This window comes from Anser brachyrhynchus, assembly GCF_964034855.1.
Source record: "Anser brachyrhynchus genome assembly, chromosome: Z".
NCBI classification, from domain to species: domain Eukaryota; kingdom Metazoa; phylum Chordata; class Aves; order Anseriformes; family Anatidae; genus Anser; species Anser brachyrhynchus.
This window is the reverse complement of record NC_137697.1, coordinates 6,413,729-6,429,950: the sequence shown is the minus strand read 5'-3', so window position 1 is coordinate 6,429,950 and position 16,222 is coordinate 6,413,729. Positions and strand designations below refer to the sequence as shown.

The following is a 16,222-nucleotide window of genomic DNA, read 5'->3' as shown; positions in this document are numbered from 1 at the left end:
CGCTGAAGCCCAGGGACCAACAGGGGGGCAGAACTCCCTCCTGCTGCTACATCCAGACCCATGTGAACTCCATCCCACCGTGTCCCCAGTCCCTGTGGGACAGCCACATGCCACTGCTCACCAGGGAGGGTTGGGACACAGCCCCCGGGCTGGCCGTGGCACGGGTGACACTTCAGGTGGCTCTGTCCGGGGGGGCTCTGGCTCAGGGGCTGCTTCTCGCCACATGCTTGCCCCAACCGTCTGGGCCACCAGCTGGAACACAGACTTGTCCAGGCTCAGCCAGCCGGAGGGCAACCTGCAAGAAGGAGACAGAAGTAGGTCGTGGTGGGGAAGGCAACCTCTCATGGCAAGGTCATGCCTTAGAGGTCTGGATCATGCACAACATGCACTGCAGCCCCCAGACTGTTTCCTTCCCAAGAGACCCAGCATCCCCCAGACACACCAGGTGTGGAAGACCTTCCTATTCACCTCTGATGTACCACCACAGTGTAGCCCAGAGCCCAGCTTAACCAGCCCCTCCAGCCCTAAGCCACCCATGTCCCTACCTGTTAGGTTGCCTGGGCTCTTTCTGCACCTTCCTGGACCCAAACAAGTGTCCCCACTTGACGGGCTGGCTGCTCTCTGACGCACTGCTGCTGCTCTCCTCTTGGGGGGCTGCTGCTGCTCCCAAACTTTGCTGAGTCCCAGTCTCCTTCTCCTTGCTGCGCTTCAGCTCTGTAACCACTGAGTCTGGGGGGCTGCCCATCCAGAAGGGCCAGCTCCGCTCCTTGACCTCTTCACCGGCTGGTACCTGCTGGGGCTTTTCCAGGGGCTCTTCCACAGCTCCAGGACTTGGCCTGCTGGTGGCCTTGGGCTTCTCCTCCAAGATTCCTTCAGCGATGGGGCAGGCTTCTGCACCCTCCACCACGCCTTCACGTGGAGGTGGTGCCCTGTGGTTCTCAGCTGGCCTGGGGACACCACTCGATGCCTTCTTCTTCTTTTCATAACGGATGAGCTTCGAGCCTTCAGTCGAGCCCTCGATGTAAATCTGAGAGCTCTGCATGAGCTGGTACCACCAGCCCGCCTGCTTGTCTTTCTTCCCTTCCCACGTGCTCTCTTGCACCTTCCTCTGCTCTTCCTCCCTGTCCCCATCTCCGGAGGAGGCCCCCACTCCTTTGACCCTCTCACTTGCAGCTTGTTCAGGGCTGTGGCCTGGTGACACGCCACCGTCTCTGCCACCCACTTTGCATGCTTCAGGGGCAGTGCTGCAGCCATCGGGATCCTCGCTGCTGCCCCGCGTCCGCATCAGCTGCAGTGTGGAGTGTGCGGAAAGCAGCAGGTCCTGCTTCACACGCAGCAGCTCCTTCTGCTGCTGCTGCTCTTTGCCCATCTGCATCAGGTGGTGCTCAAAAAGGAGGTCTAGGTTGAAGGGCAGCAGGGAGAGAGGCTGGAGAAGGAGCAGGAGCTCCTCGAACAGAGGCTGGCACACGCTATGAGACAGGCACAAGAAGCCCACCGGCTGGTAGTGTGCCAGGATGATATCTGTAGGGCAAGAGGCAGTGGTTAGATGAGAGGCTCCTGCCACCTTTGCCAAGCCACCAAGAAGCTACTGGGGAAAGGAACTGAGCACTGGTTTCTGGTCACAGCTGTGGCTGCAGTGTGAGGCTCAACACTGGGGCAGGGAGCACTGGGCAAACTGGCGCAGATCCTGCTTCCTGCAGCCACCACCTGCCTGTCAGATTACCCACTGGAGCAAGCAACCTCTGTCACAAATGCCAGAGGAGCAGGGTGCAAACGAAAAGCATCAGAGGTGGTTGTCACACATTAAGATTCTCTTTTCCAGCACCCTGGATATGAACAAGGATCTGCAGATCTGGGCCAGTACCAGTGCCCTACAGGGAGAGGTGTCAGGGACAGCTGAACGCAGCCTTTCCAGGGATCTGGCTGGGCTGGACCACGGATCCTAACAGAAAATAAAACAGTATTTCTACCTGCAGCATTCATCCTACACTTCCTTTGGACACTTCTGGACTGCCCCACCACTAGCTTTGCTGTCAGGTGTCACTAACAGGACAGAGTTTGGCATAGGCTTTGTGCCTGTTTGCAGTGAGTTAACCAACTTACACCACAGAGAGGATTTGCACTTCATCTGCAAACCCTATGCCTAGCCTTCAGCCACTTGGCAGCCCCACCTCAGACTTTCAGTTCTTAATGATGGCTTGAAACAGAAGATTCGCAACGGTTGTCTTCTGCTCCAGAAAAACAGGGTGCTTCCTCTCGTTACACCGGTCACTACAAAGGCAATCTGCTCCAAAGTGCTGACAGAACATATGGACCAAAGCAATGTCTGCTGTCAGCCCCCAAACCTGCTAGAAGATACCGGGCTGGACTTCTTGCAGTGCATGGGGCCCTGGGCTGAGCATGCACTGAGCCAGCAGCACTCTCAGGGAACCCAGTAGGTCGAGGGTGTCTGCCTCACGGTGCACTTAGCACTTAGTCATGCTGCTTCCAGGCATCAGGCAGCTTGGTTGTTGCTGCTAGGTTATCTACACACTCCAGAAACACTTCTGGCTGAAAAGAAAAACAACAGATACATCCAGGAAAATCTGCTGTTTGTTTGCCTTAAGGCTTTCCTTTCTATTTCACATGCCTCAAGGATTTCATGTAAGTGTTCACACTTCCAGTTCTACAAAGTTCTCAGGCACTGGGCAGGGGACACAGACATTTGGAGAGGGTTAGATCTGGTCTCCTGAGGGTAGACTGAGGTATTTGTACTGTAGGATATAGCCTTGGCTACCAGCTGCAGCTGGGAAGGACACAGGTGGGCAGGCCCTATACAGGTCAGGTGGAGGGAGCGGCATGGAGCTTTGACTTCCACCTCCCTTCCTTTAGCTGAGCAGCCATCCAGCAACATTTACACCAGGAATGCAATAAAGTCTAGCAGAGAGGAGCAGCAGTGAGAGACCGCCAAGAGACAAACAGGGCCCAGAGCTTAGACCTGTGCTGCACAATGTGCAGAATTTGGTCCTCTCTGCAGCCCACAGCCTCTTACCTTCATGGTTGTAGAGGTGGTTGAACCAGAACTCCAAGGACCGGATACTATAGGAAGGGATTACGGGCAGGGAAGAAGAGAAAAAGCAAAAATCAATTTGTCCCCTTCATCACTCCCATCAGCACGCACTGAGCACAGCCACCCAGCCTGTGAAGGAGCAAACCTGTTTGCTTTGCAATGTGGCATTGTGCAACTGTAACCCCCAACAGCCATGCTCCCAGCAAGTTTCCACACCGCTTAGCTCCTATATAAAGAGCTTAGCTTTGCTGAGAAGTGCTTACATGGAAGTGGCAAATCAACTACAAACATGAAATCACTGCATCAAGCTTGGCCCAAAATATGCTGGCATCCTGTGCCAGCAGAAGAGCGCTGGGCCAGCCTGGGTCGGGAGAGCAGGGCATAGCTTGCTCCTAGGGGTCCCACAATATTTGGAGGTCTTGGGGACTCCATTGCATTTACTGCAGTCATAGGAAGCAGTGTCACAGGGATTTTCAGGAGTAATATATGCATATGTTATGTCAATCCCTATATGAGTCCTGACAGACAGACTCTTCCCACCTAGCATTTTGGGGCCAGAAAAAGTTCTTCAGTGGGCTACAGCCAGCCCTTCTCAGTCCTGGCCGGGTAGGAGTAGGTTTTGATCCCTCTGGTGTTCCCTGAAACTCACAGCTTCTTCCTTCCCTCACCTACAGCTGGGAAGCTGCTTCCCAGCTTTCTTAAATCTTTTCATTGGCCACTGTGCCTGCTTCTGTTCAAGGAGCAGCACCTTCTGCCAGCCCCGGACAATGGCATGCAGTCAGCCCAGGGAGCCTGCTTACTTGAGGAGGCCGAAGATGAATGCGTTGAACCTCATGTTGTGGTTGGTGAGCTCCGTGTACTGGCTGATCTTGCTATAGAGGCTGTGCAGCAGCTTGGTAGAGGGGCCTGTCGAGAGAATCAAAATGCTGGGATTAGTTGTGGTCAGCAAAGTCAAAACAGCACCGCAGGAAGCAGCCTTCAGGCATAGCCAGAAGGTGTCTGAGCTCCCATGCCTACAATGTGCCCAGCTCCCATGCCTACATGACCCTCCACCGGTCACCAAGATGAGTTCACTCCATTCCAACAGTGAGATTCCACAGAGGAGATGGGTTGCAGTCTTTCTCAGGCTGTCAGTCCAAAACTTTGGGAGAGTTTCAATGCATGAAGGTGCCCCAGGGACCTGCTTCCCCCAGTTCAGAGACAGTCATGGCCCTCGGCTCAGAATCACCAGGCAAAAATAACATTGCAGTTGTTGGTTATAATTTGAGGTGTTTGTAATCACAGAGAGAACCCCAGAGCTGGAGATGTGCCACAAACAGGCTAGAAGGCTTCCCAGCCCTGGCTGTAAGCTCTTCATGATGCAGAAATCAGTGTGGGCCTGCCATCTGTAACCTCAGAAAGGAGTTCTGCTGGATGGTAGCCACTGCCATGACCCGGGGTGCAGACTGGTACTAGCAGAGGGTGCAGGTGACATGGGCATGCTTGAAAGCAGCAAGCTTTCTGTGCAAATTTTCTTATAGATCAGGCTGGAGCACAGCTCTGCCTTACACTGCAGCTGTGCAAGGCTAAAGATGAAGGTTTAGAGACAACCCAGAAACTCGGGGTGGCAGGGGAAGAGATTTTTTTTTTTTTTGTCTGGGCTTTTTTTCATTGCTAGGGCCTGTTATAGCAGAATTTGGACCTTCCCCAGCACCTCCCAGCCACAGCACAGCAGTACCACAGAGTGCCAGGCATCACCACACATCCTCCATACCTAGTTGGGTGGATGCCTCCACCACGCTCCAGGGGATGTTTCTCCTCTGGCCAATGATCATGTCTAGGACGTAGGCCTTGAGCCCATCACTCAGGACGTCCCGGACAGCTGGGCACAGGTATTTCAGGATGAGATGTCCCACATTGGGGCTCACGGAGCTGTTCCCAAGTTTGGCCTAAGGGAGAAGAGGGAACAGGGAGAGGGTTGGTAATTGCTCTACATGGTACAAACACATGCAAACATCCCAGGCCCACTTGCCTACTACAGTCACCTAGCTGGCAATACTCGGGCTATGATGAAGCTCAGCAGCTCCTGGAACAGGCAGACTCTTCCTCTTCACCCCTGCTGCCTCACAAAACAATTCTGGGTTGCTTCGTGCAAGGTCTGGCCCAGGCTGAGATAAGGCAACAGCTTGTGAAGAGAATATCCCAGCTTGGAAAGAGGATATTCCAGTTAGAAGGGATACCCAGTTCTCCTCACGGGTATACCAAGGCTGTCTTGCTGGAGGAAGAAAAGAGATGGGACTTCCTCTGCTGCCATAGAAGATTTTCATGTTGCTATTTTAGAAGCAGGAAGCAGCAAATGACCTAGGAACTTCCAGCACAGAGGGGTTAAAGAACACTTAACTCAGTGACGAGCTGAGCTATAATTCCTGGGGATTACTATAAATAAACAGGATGAGGGGAAAATGGCTGGACAGAGCCCAGGCTGAAGTGAGGAGGCATGTAAGAGCCCAGCATCAAGCAGGGAGGGACACATCCTGCTGCATGCAGTCCTTGAGATGCCAAGGGTCAATCCAGAGGGGTCAGCCCTGGACCTTACACATCATGTTGGTAGTCCAAGGCAGCTGCATTTGGGGCACAGATTTTACCAGCTGAGCTGGAATTACACTGGCCAGTTGGCATGGGTCCACAAAGTCCTGAACTCAGACTGAACTTCTGGGTCAGGAATAATCCTGCCAGATCCATCAAGCGTGGGAGCATCATGTACAGGTGCTGCCTTTTGACAGGTGAATGCTCAGCCCTTAGCACTCTGACACATAAAGAAACCCCAGATCAAAACCATAGCATTGTCTGGCAAGTAAAGTAATGGGCGAATGTTGCAATTATTCCCCAAACCAAGACAACAAGCACAGGAAATTCACAGTGAACTTTTCAAAAAGCTGTGGAAATCCAAACAGCTCAAGTTACACTGCACAGCAATCTCTGCCTCAGCAACAATTGTAATCAGTGGCAAATTACTCTGGGCTGTGAGGTAAGACTGAATTGGCTTGGAATCTGTCCTAGTCAAGTTTCTCCTTAGGGATGGCACTCCAGGGGAAGTTGTCATCTTCAAACAGTGTTACAGTGCTGCCACAGAGTCTCTGCAGCTGAAGGATGCTGTTCTGGTTTGAGAGGAGGCACCACAAGCATGCTGAGCATCACAGGACTGAAAACACTGTCTGGGTTAAACAAGCGAGCTTGCTCTGCTTGTGTTAGTCCAGAAATGAGCAATGAGGGGAACACAAGCCAAACACGGCCATTGGCAATCAAGATGCACTCTGAAGCCTGTGGGTACATGGTAAGGGCCATAGGGAAAGACCACCCGCCCAAGATGGGCAATGACTAACACATTTTTTTATCATTATGGAGTCCTGTCATACATCAAGGAACTGCACTGTGCTCTGCCACCAGTGCCAGAAGACAATCATGAGACAGATGGAGAAAGGAGACATAACTCTCCACTATATGAGAAAAAAGAGCCATTGTACCACATCAGACCAGAGGTCCAGCTGGCCTGGTATTCTCTACCTGGTAGAGTATATCATGAAAGTACATAAGAAACCGGAGCAAAAACATATAATACTTCAATTTAACAATGCTGTCCCAGCCTACAACTAGGACTACCTAAGGTGGACACAATTCCTTTGTGTGTAGTAGACATCAATGAATTTCCCTTCCCTGTATTTTTCCAATCTTCCCTTAAACCCACGTAACCTTTTGGCATCCCCAATATCATGCAGCAAGAACTGTCACACATTTACTGTCTGCTGCACGAGGAACAATCATGTCTCTTTGTTTTGCTCTTGGTACTACTAGCTTCACTTGATGCCTCTTAGTTTTTGAACTGGAAATAATGGAAAGGCAATATTTCTCCATCCTCTCTATGTTTCTCATGATGTTGAGCAGCCATACTGAACTGAAAGCAAGACTTACCTTCACCCCTGGATCCCTGCTGGTTCCAAAGTGAGCCACAATCAGGTCGACAGCAGTGTTGATTGCCTTCACCAGAGCTAGAGGGAAAGAGAATCAGAGCTGCCCGAGGGGCTTCTAGGACAAACCCAGACCAAATGCTTCATGAAGAAATCAGGCAGGGGTATTTCCAGGCCGTGTCAGCACACGTAGTCTCTCTGGGGACATGATCAGCTCATGCCTCATCTCTGCCACAAGCATGTAAAGTCTGTCCTAACTCCTCAGCAAATCTATCCCTCCTGGTTCCAGCACTCACACATCAGCCTGGCAGTAAGACAAGCTCTAGAAGTGGCTGAAGACATAAGTGGCTGATTAGACATCCTGTCAAATATTCCCAAGGGACATGGAATATCACCTCCATTGCACCATCCCCTGTGGGAGCAGAAATGGGGCCTGAGGCAATGACAGGGCAGAAACCATGCATTTGGCAGGGGCTAACAGTCCAGTGGTGGGTAATCTGACATCTGCTCCAGCACAATGCAAGAACACAAGTGGAACAGAGGGGAAGGCTGCCCTCTGGGAATCACCATCACACAACTGGTAAGGGCATGGGGACCTTTCTGCACATCACTCGCTTCCGACATGACACAGAGGCAGCTGCCACAACCCTGTCCCCAAGTCTGCATCCAGTATGGATCCAATCACTTTCTCTAACCCTTTGATATAAAGGGTGAGGGAATCCTTTCTCCCACCCTTTGATATAAAGGCTTCACCACACAGGACCCAACAGACCTTTTAACTACATCACACACTCAGGCTAACACCTGCAGCACCACACAGATTCCAAGGTCTACCCTTTATATTGAGACGGGGTGGCTGCATGCCCTGTCTTAGGGTCATGTTCCCACGCCTGCCTGCTCTCTTCGCACATTCTTGTGGACTTAAGGCATTTTCTCATCACACTTCCTGGGACAAGCAGCTCGTATATACTCTGTAGCATGTGGCAAGCTGCAGAGAACACATGAGCATGTCATGGAAACAGCTGGCAGTCCAGGGGGGACATCTAGTTATGATGTTACAGCAGAGAAGAGCAGGCAAAGAAACCATTATGTCTACAGAGATGAGGTGAGACAGAGAAGCACCGTTTGCCTTATGCTGTGCTATGCCGCATTCTCCTCCACTGCCACAAGAGACACATGGACTCACCCTTCTTCTGCAGCAAGTCGATAGAGATGGACTCCGTGTTGCCATCCGGGGAGAGGCAGAATTCAGCTGGGGGCTTCTCAGCTAGTGAGAAGTAGTCAGGGAAGAAGTCAGTGTAGGTAAGCTGGAGTTGCCTCATGGACTGTCCTGCAGGGTCAAGACAGGAGAGAGATGGCTCAGCCCCAAAGCCTTTCCCACATTGTTTTTCCCAGAAGCAGGCTGCACCAGCAGGATTCTTCCCGTCTCTCTGTCCAAGACTGGGACAGCAAGGCTAAAGGCTTGCTACCCTCCCAGAAATGTTTTGCAACATGTTCTACCCTGCAGCTCACCCAACACCCAGCTCCAGCTTGGCTGGGTACCCACGGGCACTGGAAGATGCTGTGGGAGGCTCACCTGCATGGGCTGGTGCTAAAGAAAAACTCACTGCAGCGGATTCTCAGGGCTGCTGTGCAGGTAGCCCCAGCAGGGATGCAAGTGGGTCAGAAGAAGAGCAGACTGAGAATCCCTATTTGTCACTCACAGGCATGGACAGGCAATAAGCAACATGCCTTCTGCCTGGCCCCTGGGATGGGCTCTGTTTCCAAGGGGAGACCTCTGCAGGAGTCCTGAGCTACAGCCCAACATCTAGCATGGGAGAGATGCTGGGGCAGATGGGCAGCCACTGGGACACAGACGTGAGATCTCCAAGGGGTATAACCCCCATATAAGACATGAACTACAAACTGGACACAGGCCTGGAGCACTTGCTGAGGTCTGAGCTGGCCTTTCAATCTGGCCCAGAGCCAGACCTGACTGTTCTCAGCTCATGGGGAAGCAAAGAGGCTCCACGTGTTGTACCGACCAGTAAGGCAACTTTCACCTTCCTCTTGCACCCCTCAGCCCCACTGTGAGCAGATGCCTCGACCCTCCTGCTCAGAGCTGGCAGAGCAGTGATGAGGCCAGGCATAGCTGGGACATTGTACCTGAGCCCCGAGGCCACCCCCAGACCCCCAGCAGAAGGGCGGTGCGCACCGTTCAGCTTGCAGTGGAAATTGTTGGTGTTGAGGGTGCCGGGGAACTCAAAGATGGGGTTCCCCCGGTTCAGCCGGGGCTCCTGCTGCCTCCTGTCGAGGCTGCTGGCTAAGCCGGGCAGCCCCGAAACGCGGTCCAGGCCCAGGGGGTTCCTCCGCCTGTACTCTCGCCACTTCAGCGCTTGAGGGGAGAGGTGGTTCGCTGCAACGCCGCAGGCAGCGTGCACCCGATGAGAGGACGCGAGCAGACAGGAGGACGTGGAGGGCAGACGGGGAGAGAAGGATGAGAAGGGGGAAGAACAGAGAAAGAGAGACAGCAAGTTAGTTGAAGTCCGGCAGCATTTCAGGCCATTAGCACATATACACAGGGGGAGGTGGAGGCCACAGCATGGCACAGCAGGGCAGGAGCCCAATGGCCTGGTGGCTGCAGGCACAGGGGGAGCGGGTTCAGGGTGCCAGCACCCAGCATGGGGAGCTGTAGGATCAGCATCCCTCCCAGGAGACACTGTGTAGGAGCCAGGACTGAAGGGACATGCTCTTAGCACACGACTTTCTTTTGCAGGCAGTGATCACAAGAGCTGCTGGATGCTGCAGCACCCAGGTGCCATTTTGGCTCAGGTTGCTGCTGTGGGAAGGGAGGTGCTATAGAGGGCAGCCACAGCCAGGGAGCTGGAGATGTTCCCCACCAGCACGTCCTGGTGGATGGGTACCTACCATTGAGGGGCCGCACTCCCATGCTGCTCAGGGGACCAGAGCTGCTGGTCTCACTGCCACTCCTCCAGTGGGGATCTGCACGGGCTCCACCTCGGCTCACGGGCACACCGCCCAGGGAAAGGGGCAGGAAGGACCCACTGTGGAGTCGGTACTCAGAGAGCGGTGGGCTTGGCTCCAGCGGTGCCTCCTTCTTGGGAACGAGCCTGGGGTTCTCCTTTTGCCTCAGGGCATCGGCTTTGGTGACTTGGGAGGGTTGCATGGCACTGACAGCAGGGGAAGACCTGGTAGGAAGCAGGTTGGCAGAGATGGGGCAGGACCTGCTCCTGGGAGGCTGGCTCTCTCCAGCTCTCTCCGCGGTGGGTGAGGAAGAGGAGTCCACGCTCTGAAAGAAAGGCACGTTGCATCGCACGGGAGAATAACTGCCCAGGGGGGACGGCCGGGTTGTCTCCGGGGCTGGCTTCTTGATGCAGCCGTCGTTGAGGGAGGCAGCTCCATCCGCTGAGCGCTGGGTCAGCAGCGTGCTGTGGGCTTGGCTCCCCGCTGCCTGCTCCGCCAAGGTGGCAGAGGCCTGGGAATTGGAGGAGATCTGCTGGCTGGCAGGCCGGTTGCTGGACAAGCTGTAGAGTTGTGAAAGGCTGGAGGCAAAGTGGCTGTGCAGAGCACGGGCCTTGGGCGGCTTGCTGAAGTGGTGCTGGAAAACAAAGGGCTGGATGGGCAGAGTCGTGGGACGCTGGTCCTTGCTGTAGCGCACCACAGGCTTGCTGTCTGTGCCGCCACCTTCGGGGAGAGAAAGGGGGACAGCACGTGAGGATGGGCAAAGGGACAATCATCGTGAGCTCGGTGGGTCACAGGCAAAAGGGAACATGCTCTCAGCTGTGGGAGGAAGAGGATGAGCTAGACACCAGTGACAAAAGCAGAGTGGTTCAAGTCTGAACCAGTTACACACATGAGCTGGCAGGGTAAGGACATGTAACTCCTGTACCTGTTCTCCCCCAAGGACACAGCTCCCTTCCTCCCTCTCCCTGTACCAGCCCCTACCGTTCTCAGTGAAATCAGGCCCACAGCAGAGTTAGAAGCTTCCAACCCTGGGAAAAGTTAGTCTGCCCCAGCAAATGATGGACAAGGATTTCCTAAGGGTGTGCACCAGGCTGATCTCCTATGCATGAATGGCTGCTGTTCCTGATGGGGCCACATCCCAAGGACACAAATTAAAGGTGATCCACTGTGTGCACAGCGCACAACACGCCTGACCAGGCTGACCAGGTTCCTTGATCACCATCCACACCGCACCCCAGCATGGCCGGGCAGGTCCTGGCTTAGATCCCTGCCACTCCTCCAGCCCACAGCAAATCCTGGGACAAAGATGCTGAGGGCCTGTAGGACCTCTCACAAGCAGACCCTCAATGTTACCTGCTCCCCAAGGGGTATGCCAGCCCTCTTTCCCTATAGCTTGCCTTTAGCAGGGGTTGCTTTCCCTCTGGTCTCTTATCAGACCCTCTACGCTTGCATGTTGCTCTCGGTTGGAGACATGCAATGCCAATGTCAGTGTGGAAAGCAATTCAGGTGCTACAGGCTTTCCCACCGAGGCAGCTGGGACAATTACCCTGGTAATGGCCATGTGCTCCTCCAGAGGGGCCTCTGCTGCAGGCCTATGCACTGTAGAAGAAATGGCCAGGATGCTACAGCAAACACACAGGGCTCCTCTAACCTCTGTAGGGCTCATAGTGTAAGTGCTGGCAGAGACAGATCTCCGTGAGCCCTGCATCAAGAGGGGACTGTTGGCTATGCCGCTTCCCTCCCTGCCTCTGCCCCATATGGATCCAAAACAGAAAGGCTAAAAACTGCCCAGCAGTTCCCTTCCCTTTGTCTGCTGGGAACATGGCTCTATGGAGCATCTGTAAATCTGTCTTGGGAGCTAAGGGCAGGTCATGGGCTGGGGGAGTACAGCACCCTGAAAGGGAGTCAGAATGAGACAGTCCTCCAAGCTGCATAGACCCTGAGTGCTTATCCTCCCTTACACGATATGGGAGGTTTGCACAAAACCTCAGTTCTCTAAAGAAATAGAAGGACAAGCCACTTGCACTGATCTGGGTCTGCAATAAGCACAGCAGGGCTTTGTCCCAGAGACCAGTAGACCAGGCAACTGTACAGGCTGCGGTCTCATTGCCATGCACATTCCTCTGCTGCTCCCCTCTAATCCCAAAAAGCTTTTCTTGTTACTTCTCCGCTCTGCCTAGTTTGGCTCCTTACCGTCTGCTCGGGCTCTAACATCTCTTTGTCCGTGGCCACTGGCAGAGCTACCTGAGAAGCTGGCATCTGCCTCCGTCAGCAGGGAGAGAGAGGCTTGCTCACCTGCCCCGTGCCCACTGGGGACGGTCTCAGTGGAGCCCGAGTCTTTGGTGGAGCACAAAGCCTGTCTGTCCCCAAAAGGGTGATTCAAACAGAAGCCCTCGCAGCTCCGGTTCAGGCCGTGGACGAAGGGCATGGGTGGAAGACTCTGGCTGCGGCGAGCTCTTTCTTCAAGAAAGGTTGGGCAATCCCGCTGTGTCTCAGGGATAGGGGAGAACTCCAAGGAGGAATCGCCACTGGACCGGAGCGGTGGGGAGGTGCCGTTCTTTTTCCTGCCTTTAGCAAGTTCGGCAAAAGATGTCACTCGCTTCGGGGGAGAACTCTGGATGGGTATCGCTGGGCTTTCACTCAGCTTGACCGGACAGCTCACCATGCGCTCCAGAGAGCCCAGCCTGCTGCTAGGGCTCCTGTCGAGGTTCTGATCATAGCTCCTGGAGCGCTGCCGGCTTGTGTTGAGGTTAGGTGGCGACACGTTCACATAGACCTGGCCCTCAATCATGTTCTGCGTGGTTTCTCCCTTTGTCTCCTCTTCACTGCACTCCACGTTGCTTTCTTCTTGTCTCAGGTCAGGCCTTCTAAAAAGATAGTATTCAGTGGGCTGGGCTGGGCTACCTTTGGTGTGGTCTTCCGAGCAGCTAGTTATGGACGATCCTGCCGGGCTGGGGGATGATTGGGAAGACAAGTCACACGTGACTAACTTATAATAATTCTGAGTAGCCACAACAAGCCGTGCTTGGCTCTGGAAGCAGGCAGTGAGGTCTGAGCTCTCTGAAGTGCAAGGCTCACAGTGGAGGTGGTAGGAGTTGCAGTTAGCATCAAGGACAGGTGAGGAGGAGTGGTGACACTCACACGCCTTCCCTGAACTCTCTGGGTGATGCGACTCACATGACATCTTGGAGTCTGTGGGTGATGAATGCAAATCCAGGTAAAAAGCTCCCGTGTCTGAGTGGCTGCAGAAAGAAGAGTCACAGGACAGGTTGGCTGAATTCAGGTTAGATCGAGAATGGCCGTTCATTTTGTTGTAGAGAGCACTGAAGTTCACCAGCACCCCATCGGAGCTGTTGCAGGAAGAGTCGCTGATGTAGCCCATCTGCTGGTCAATCACTTCAGACTGACTTGACGAACTGTAGCAGCGACAGCGATGGAGCTCGGAGCTGGAACAGCTGCACGTCCGGCTGTGCAGGGCATCCTGATTCCTCAGTGATTCGCCCGTGTTTTGGTTCCACTCCTGGTCGCCACCGTCAAAGGAGAAGCTGGAGGAGCTGCCACGATGGCAGCTGCATTCATCCAGATCCATGCGTTCGGTGGCCTGGTGGCAGCGGTTCGCATTGTTCCTCTTCTGGATGTCGTCACTGCTGATTTTGTCCTCCTGCCCATCTACCACACCGGACCGGCTGGCCATGTTCCAGGATTTCACAATTTGGTTGGAGTCGTGGAGGTGGAAAGGAGGCAAAGCTAGCTCATGCAGGTGAAAAGGAGGTTTGCCAGCCACAAGGGAGTTGTGAAGGTGGAAAGATTTCTGACCCAAGTCATCCCCAAAGATGCTGAGGTCTTCTCCCTCGTTCAGTAAGAAAGGGTTGTGTCGCTTGCTGGCACTAGGGACAATCAAGTCCCTCGCTTTGCCTTCTCTGTTTTCTGAGGCCTCTGCTGAGCTTTCGGAGGCCTGGAGAAAGCTGCTGTACACCAAGGAGTCGGTCTGTGAGAGGTCTCTCTCTGGAAGGGCAGAGGTCCGTGTAACGCTCAGATCTGGCTGACAGAAGGGGTTGGTCCTTTTGTTCACGGAGCAGCACTGTCTATCTGGGACCTGGCAATGCACCAGGGGAATGTGATGGACAATCAGCGTCTCGCCAGTCAGCTTTGGTGGACTATCCATGGTGAGGAATGCTCTTCAGGACATCAGTTAAGTTGGTGCTACCCATGGGCAGGTAGGGCTGTGCATGAGAGGCTGGTAGGACACTTCTCATGGGGGAATTCAGATACCTAGAGAGAGACAAAAACACAGAGAAAGTCACTTCTCAGGAAAGGCAGTGCATATTTAAAGCATCGTTGGTTTGACTGAAGACTTCACGACCTAAACAGAGTGGTCCTTGTCAGCACAAGTACCTGAGCAATCTTCTTCAGGGAAAGCATTACAACGGAAGACAAACATGTCCCTCTCTCTCTGGACTCCAGGGACAATGCTTGTGCTTCTAGATGACCCCTCTCAAACTTACCCGGGGTAACTGATTTCACTCAAGTGATCAAAGGAGATCACAGGCTTTGTGTCAAATGAAAACCTCACTGCTGACAGCATTGCAGACTCACAGGAAAGCAGGCAGAGAGCACAGGGTCTGAAATGAGGAGCTGCACTCTGATGAGGGCAATCCATCTTCTCACATTGGATTCAATGTCTTTACCTGCCTTTAGGTATCCTCAACTTTCCTTTACAAGCAAGACCCCTCGCTGCACTGCAGCACTACAGAGACAGAGGTCAGGGCACAAACTGGAAAGCAGGAACAGACTGGAACGGGAAAGCAGCAACAACCATTCTTCTCCAAAACCCAGGAGGCCCCATGAGGTCCTGAACTCTTTTAATGGTGCCCAGGGAGAGAGCCAAAGTATGCAACTACTTAAGCACACGAGGGCCTCTCCTGTGAAAAGGAGTAGATGATTCTGTCAGAGAGGCCATGGGGAGCAGCTGCTGATGGTTAAATAGGTGCCATGCAGCACGCTGCCTTCTGCAAACCTTTTGCTGATGGCTAAGCCTCACCTCAGGCTGGTTCCTCTTATGGTCCTGGGTGCTTGGTTCACAGTCCCCTACTGCTCTGTCACTCTATGTGTGACGCTTACCTGCTTATCTGAGTATTTACTGTATTTTACAACAGTACTGCTTCAACAGCCCTTTGGCATTTCCTTCTGCATTTCAGGGAAACCAATGCAGAGAAGCTGGGGGGGGGGGGGTGGGGGGGGAGCAGCTGGGGCACCAAGGAGGTGGAGAAACCAGAAAAAAACGTTGAGCCAGGGTGATGCTGAGGGGAATTAGGGCTCTCAAATATCAGTTCTGAAATCCCCAGCCCAAACACCGTCGATCAGCAATCCACATCCCACATCCCATCCAGGCATCCCCAGTGCTCACAGCACCCTGTCACCACATACTGTGATCTCTGGACACCAGGACCCTGGGTCTGCTGCCACCAGTGATCTTCAGACACTAAAAAAGTGACTTTTACAGTATCTAAGTCTTTATCTACATCAACCCAGTGTGTGTGACTATGAGCTGATAATGGATTTGGACTAGAGCCTCAAAGGCACATGGGAGCCTAGAAAAGAAATTGAGAAATGTAGGATAAGTGAAGTCAGAGCAACAGTGTAAGCAATGAGACAGCTTTACAGGAAGATCAGGAGCTTCAGTTCTTCCAGCTGCACAGCATAAGAATAGCAATTAAAAAATGCTAAAATAAAGCTGATCAAAAGAAGTACTTTCCTCCCACGCATAGTACAGATTCTTACAGAGACAGGAAGTGTTGGCAGAAAAAAAAAATAGAAAGATGGAAACAGACCTGGTGTTTACAGTAAAAACCCAATGATGTAAAAGCTAATACTAACACTAGTGTTAGCAAGCTGACAAGCCTTGTGGATCAGGCTAGACTCTACCAGAGACCCAGAAGAGGGACACACACACCCTCACACCTGCTTCTGCTGGTATGTTTCAGCCAGGATTAGGTTCTGAAGTAGAGAGGTCACCTGGACCACATCCAGTGGCTTGTCGTGAGACCCTAAATTCCCCGCACCTGTAGTCTCCTCGTGCTTATACCACCCTTCACTGCCCTTTCAGCCACTCCTCTGGCTCCTTTCCCACGGCCCTGCAGTAGCTGAAAGGCATGAGTCCCTTCTCAGTCCGGTTCCTGGGAGGAGATCGTGTACCTCGCGGATTCCCACGACCACATTGTTCAAGAACCACCATCAGCCACAGCAGCTCCTGGCTCTGTGCCTG

At 53.3% G+C, this 16,222-nt stretch overlaps 1 protein-coding gene across 4 annotated transcripts in view; it reads right to left on the bottom strand.

Moving 5' to 3' along the window:
* RUSC2 (RUN and SH3 domain containing 2) overlaps positions 1-16,222 on the bottom strand; it is a 53,347-nt gene that overhangs the window by 1,426 nt on the left and 35,699 nt on the right. For 2 of the 4 annotated variants that reach the window (XM_080573403.1, XM_080573402.1), the window contains exons 3-12: positions 12,151-14,229; positions 9,901-10,677; positions 9,188-9,388; positions 8,180-8,323; positions 6,998-7,074; positions 4,803-4,977; positions 3,850-3,955; positions 3,032-3,078; positions 546-1,521; positions 122-295 (exon numbers count right to left, since the gene is read on the bottom strand). In XM_080573403.1, coding sequence (XP_080429529.1) covers positions 122-295; positions 546-1,521; positions 3,032-3,078; positions 3,850-3,955; positions 4,803-4,977; positions 6,998-7,074; positions 8,180-8,323; positions 9,188-9,388; positions 9,901-10,677; positions 12,151-14,122 — 4,649 coding nt within the window. In that variant the 5' untranslated portion in view covers positions 14,123-14,229. The remainder of the gene's footprint in view (positions 1-121; positions 296-545; positions 1,522-3,031; positions 3,079-3,849; positions 3,956-4,802; positions 4,978-6,997; positions 7,075-8,179; positions 8,324-9,187; positions 9,389-9,900; positions 10,678-12,150; positions 14,230-16,222) is intronic. The other 2 variants (XM_080573404.1, XM_080573405.1) reach the window with 2 other exon arrangements.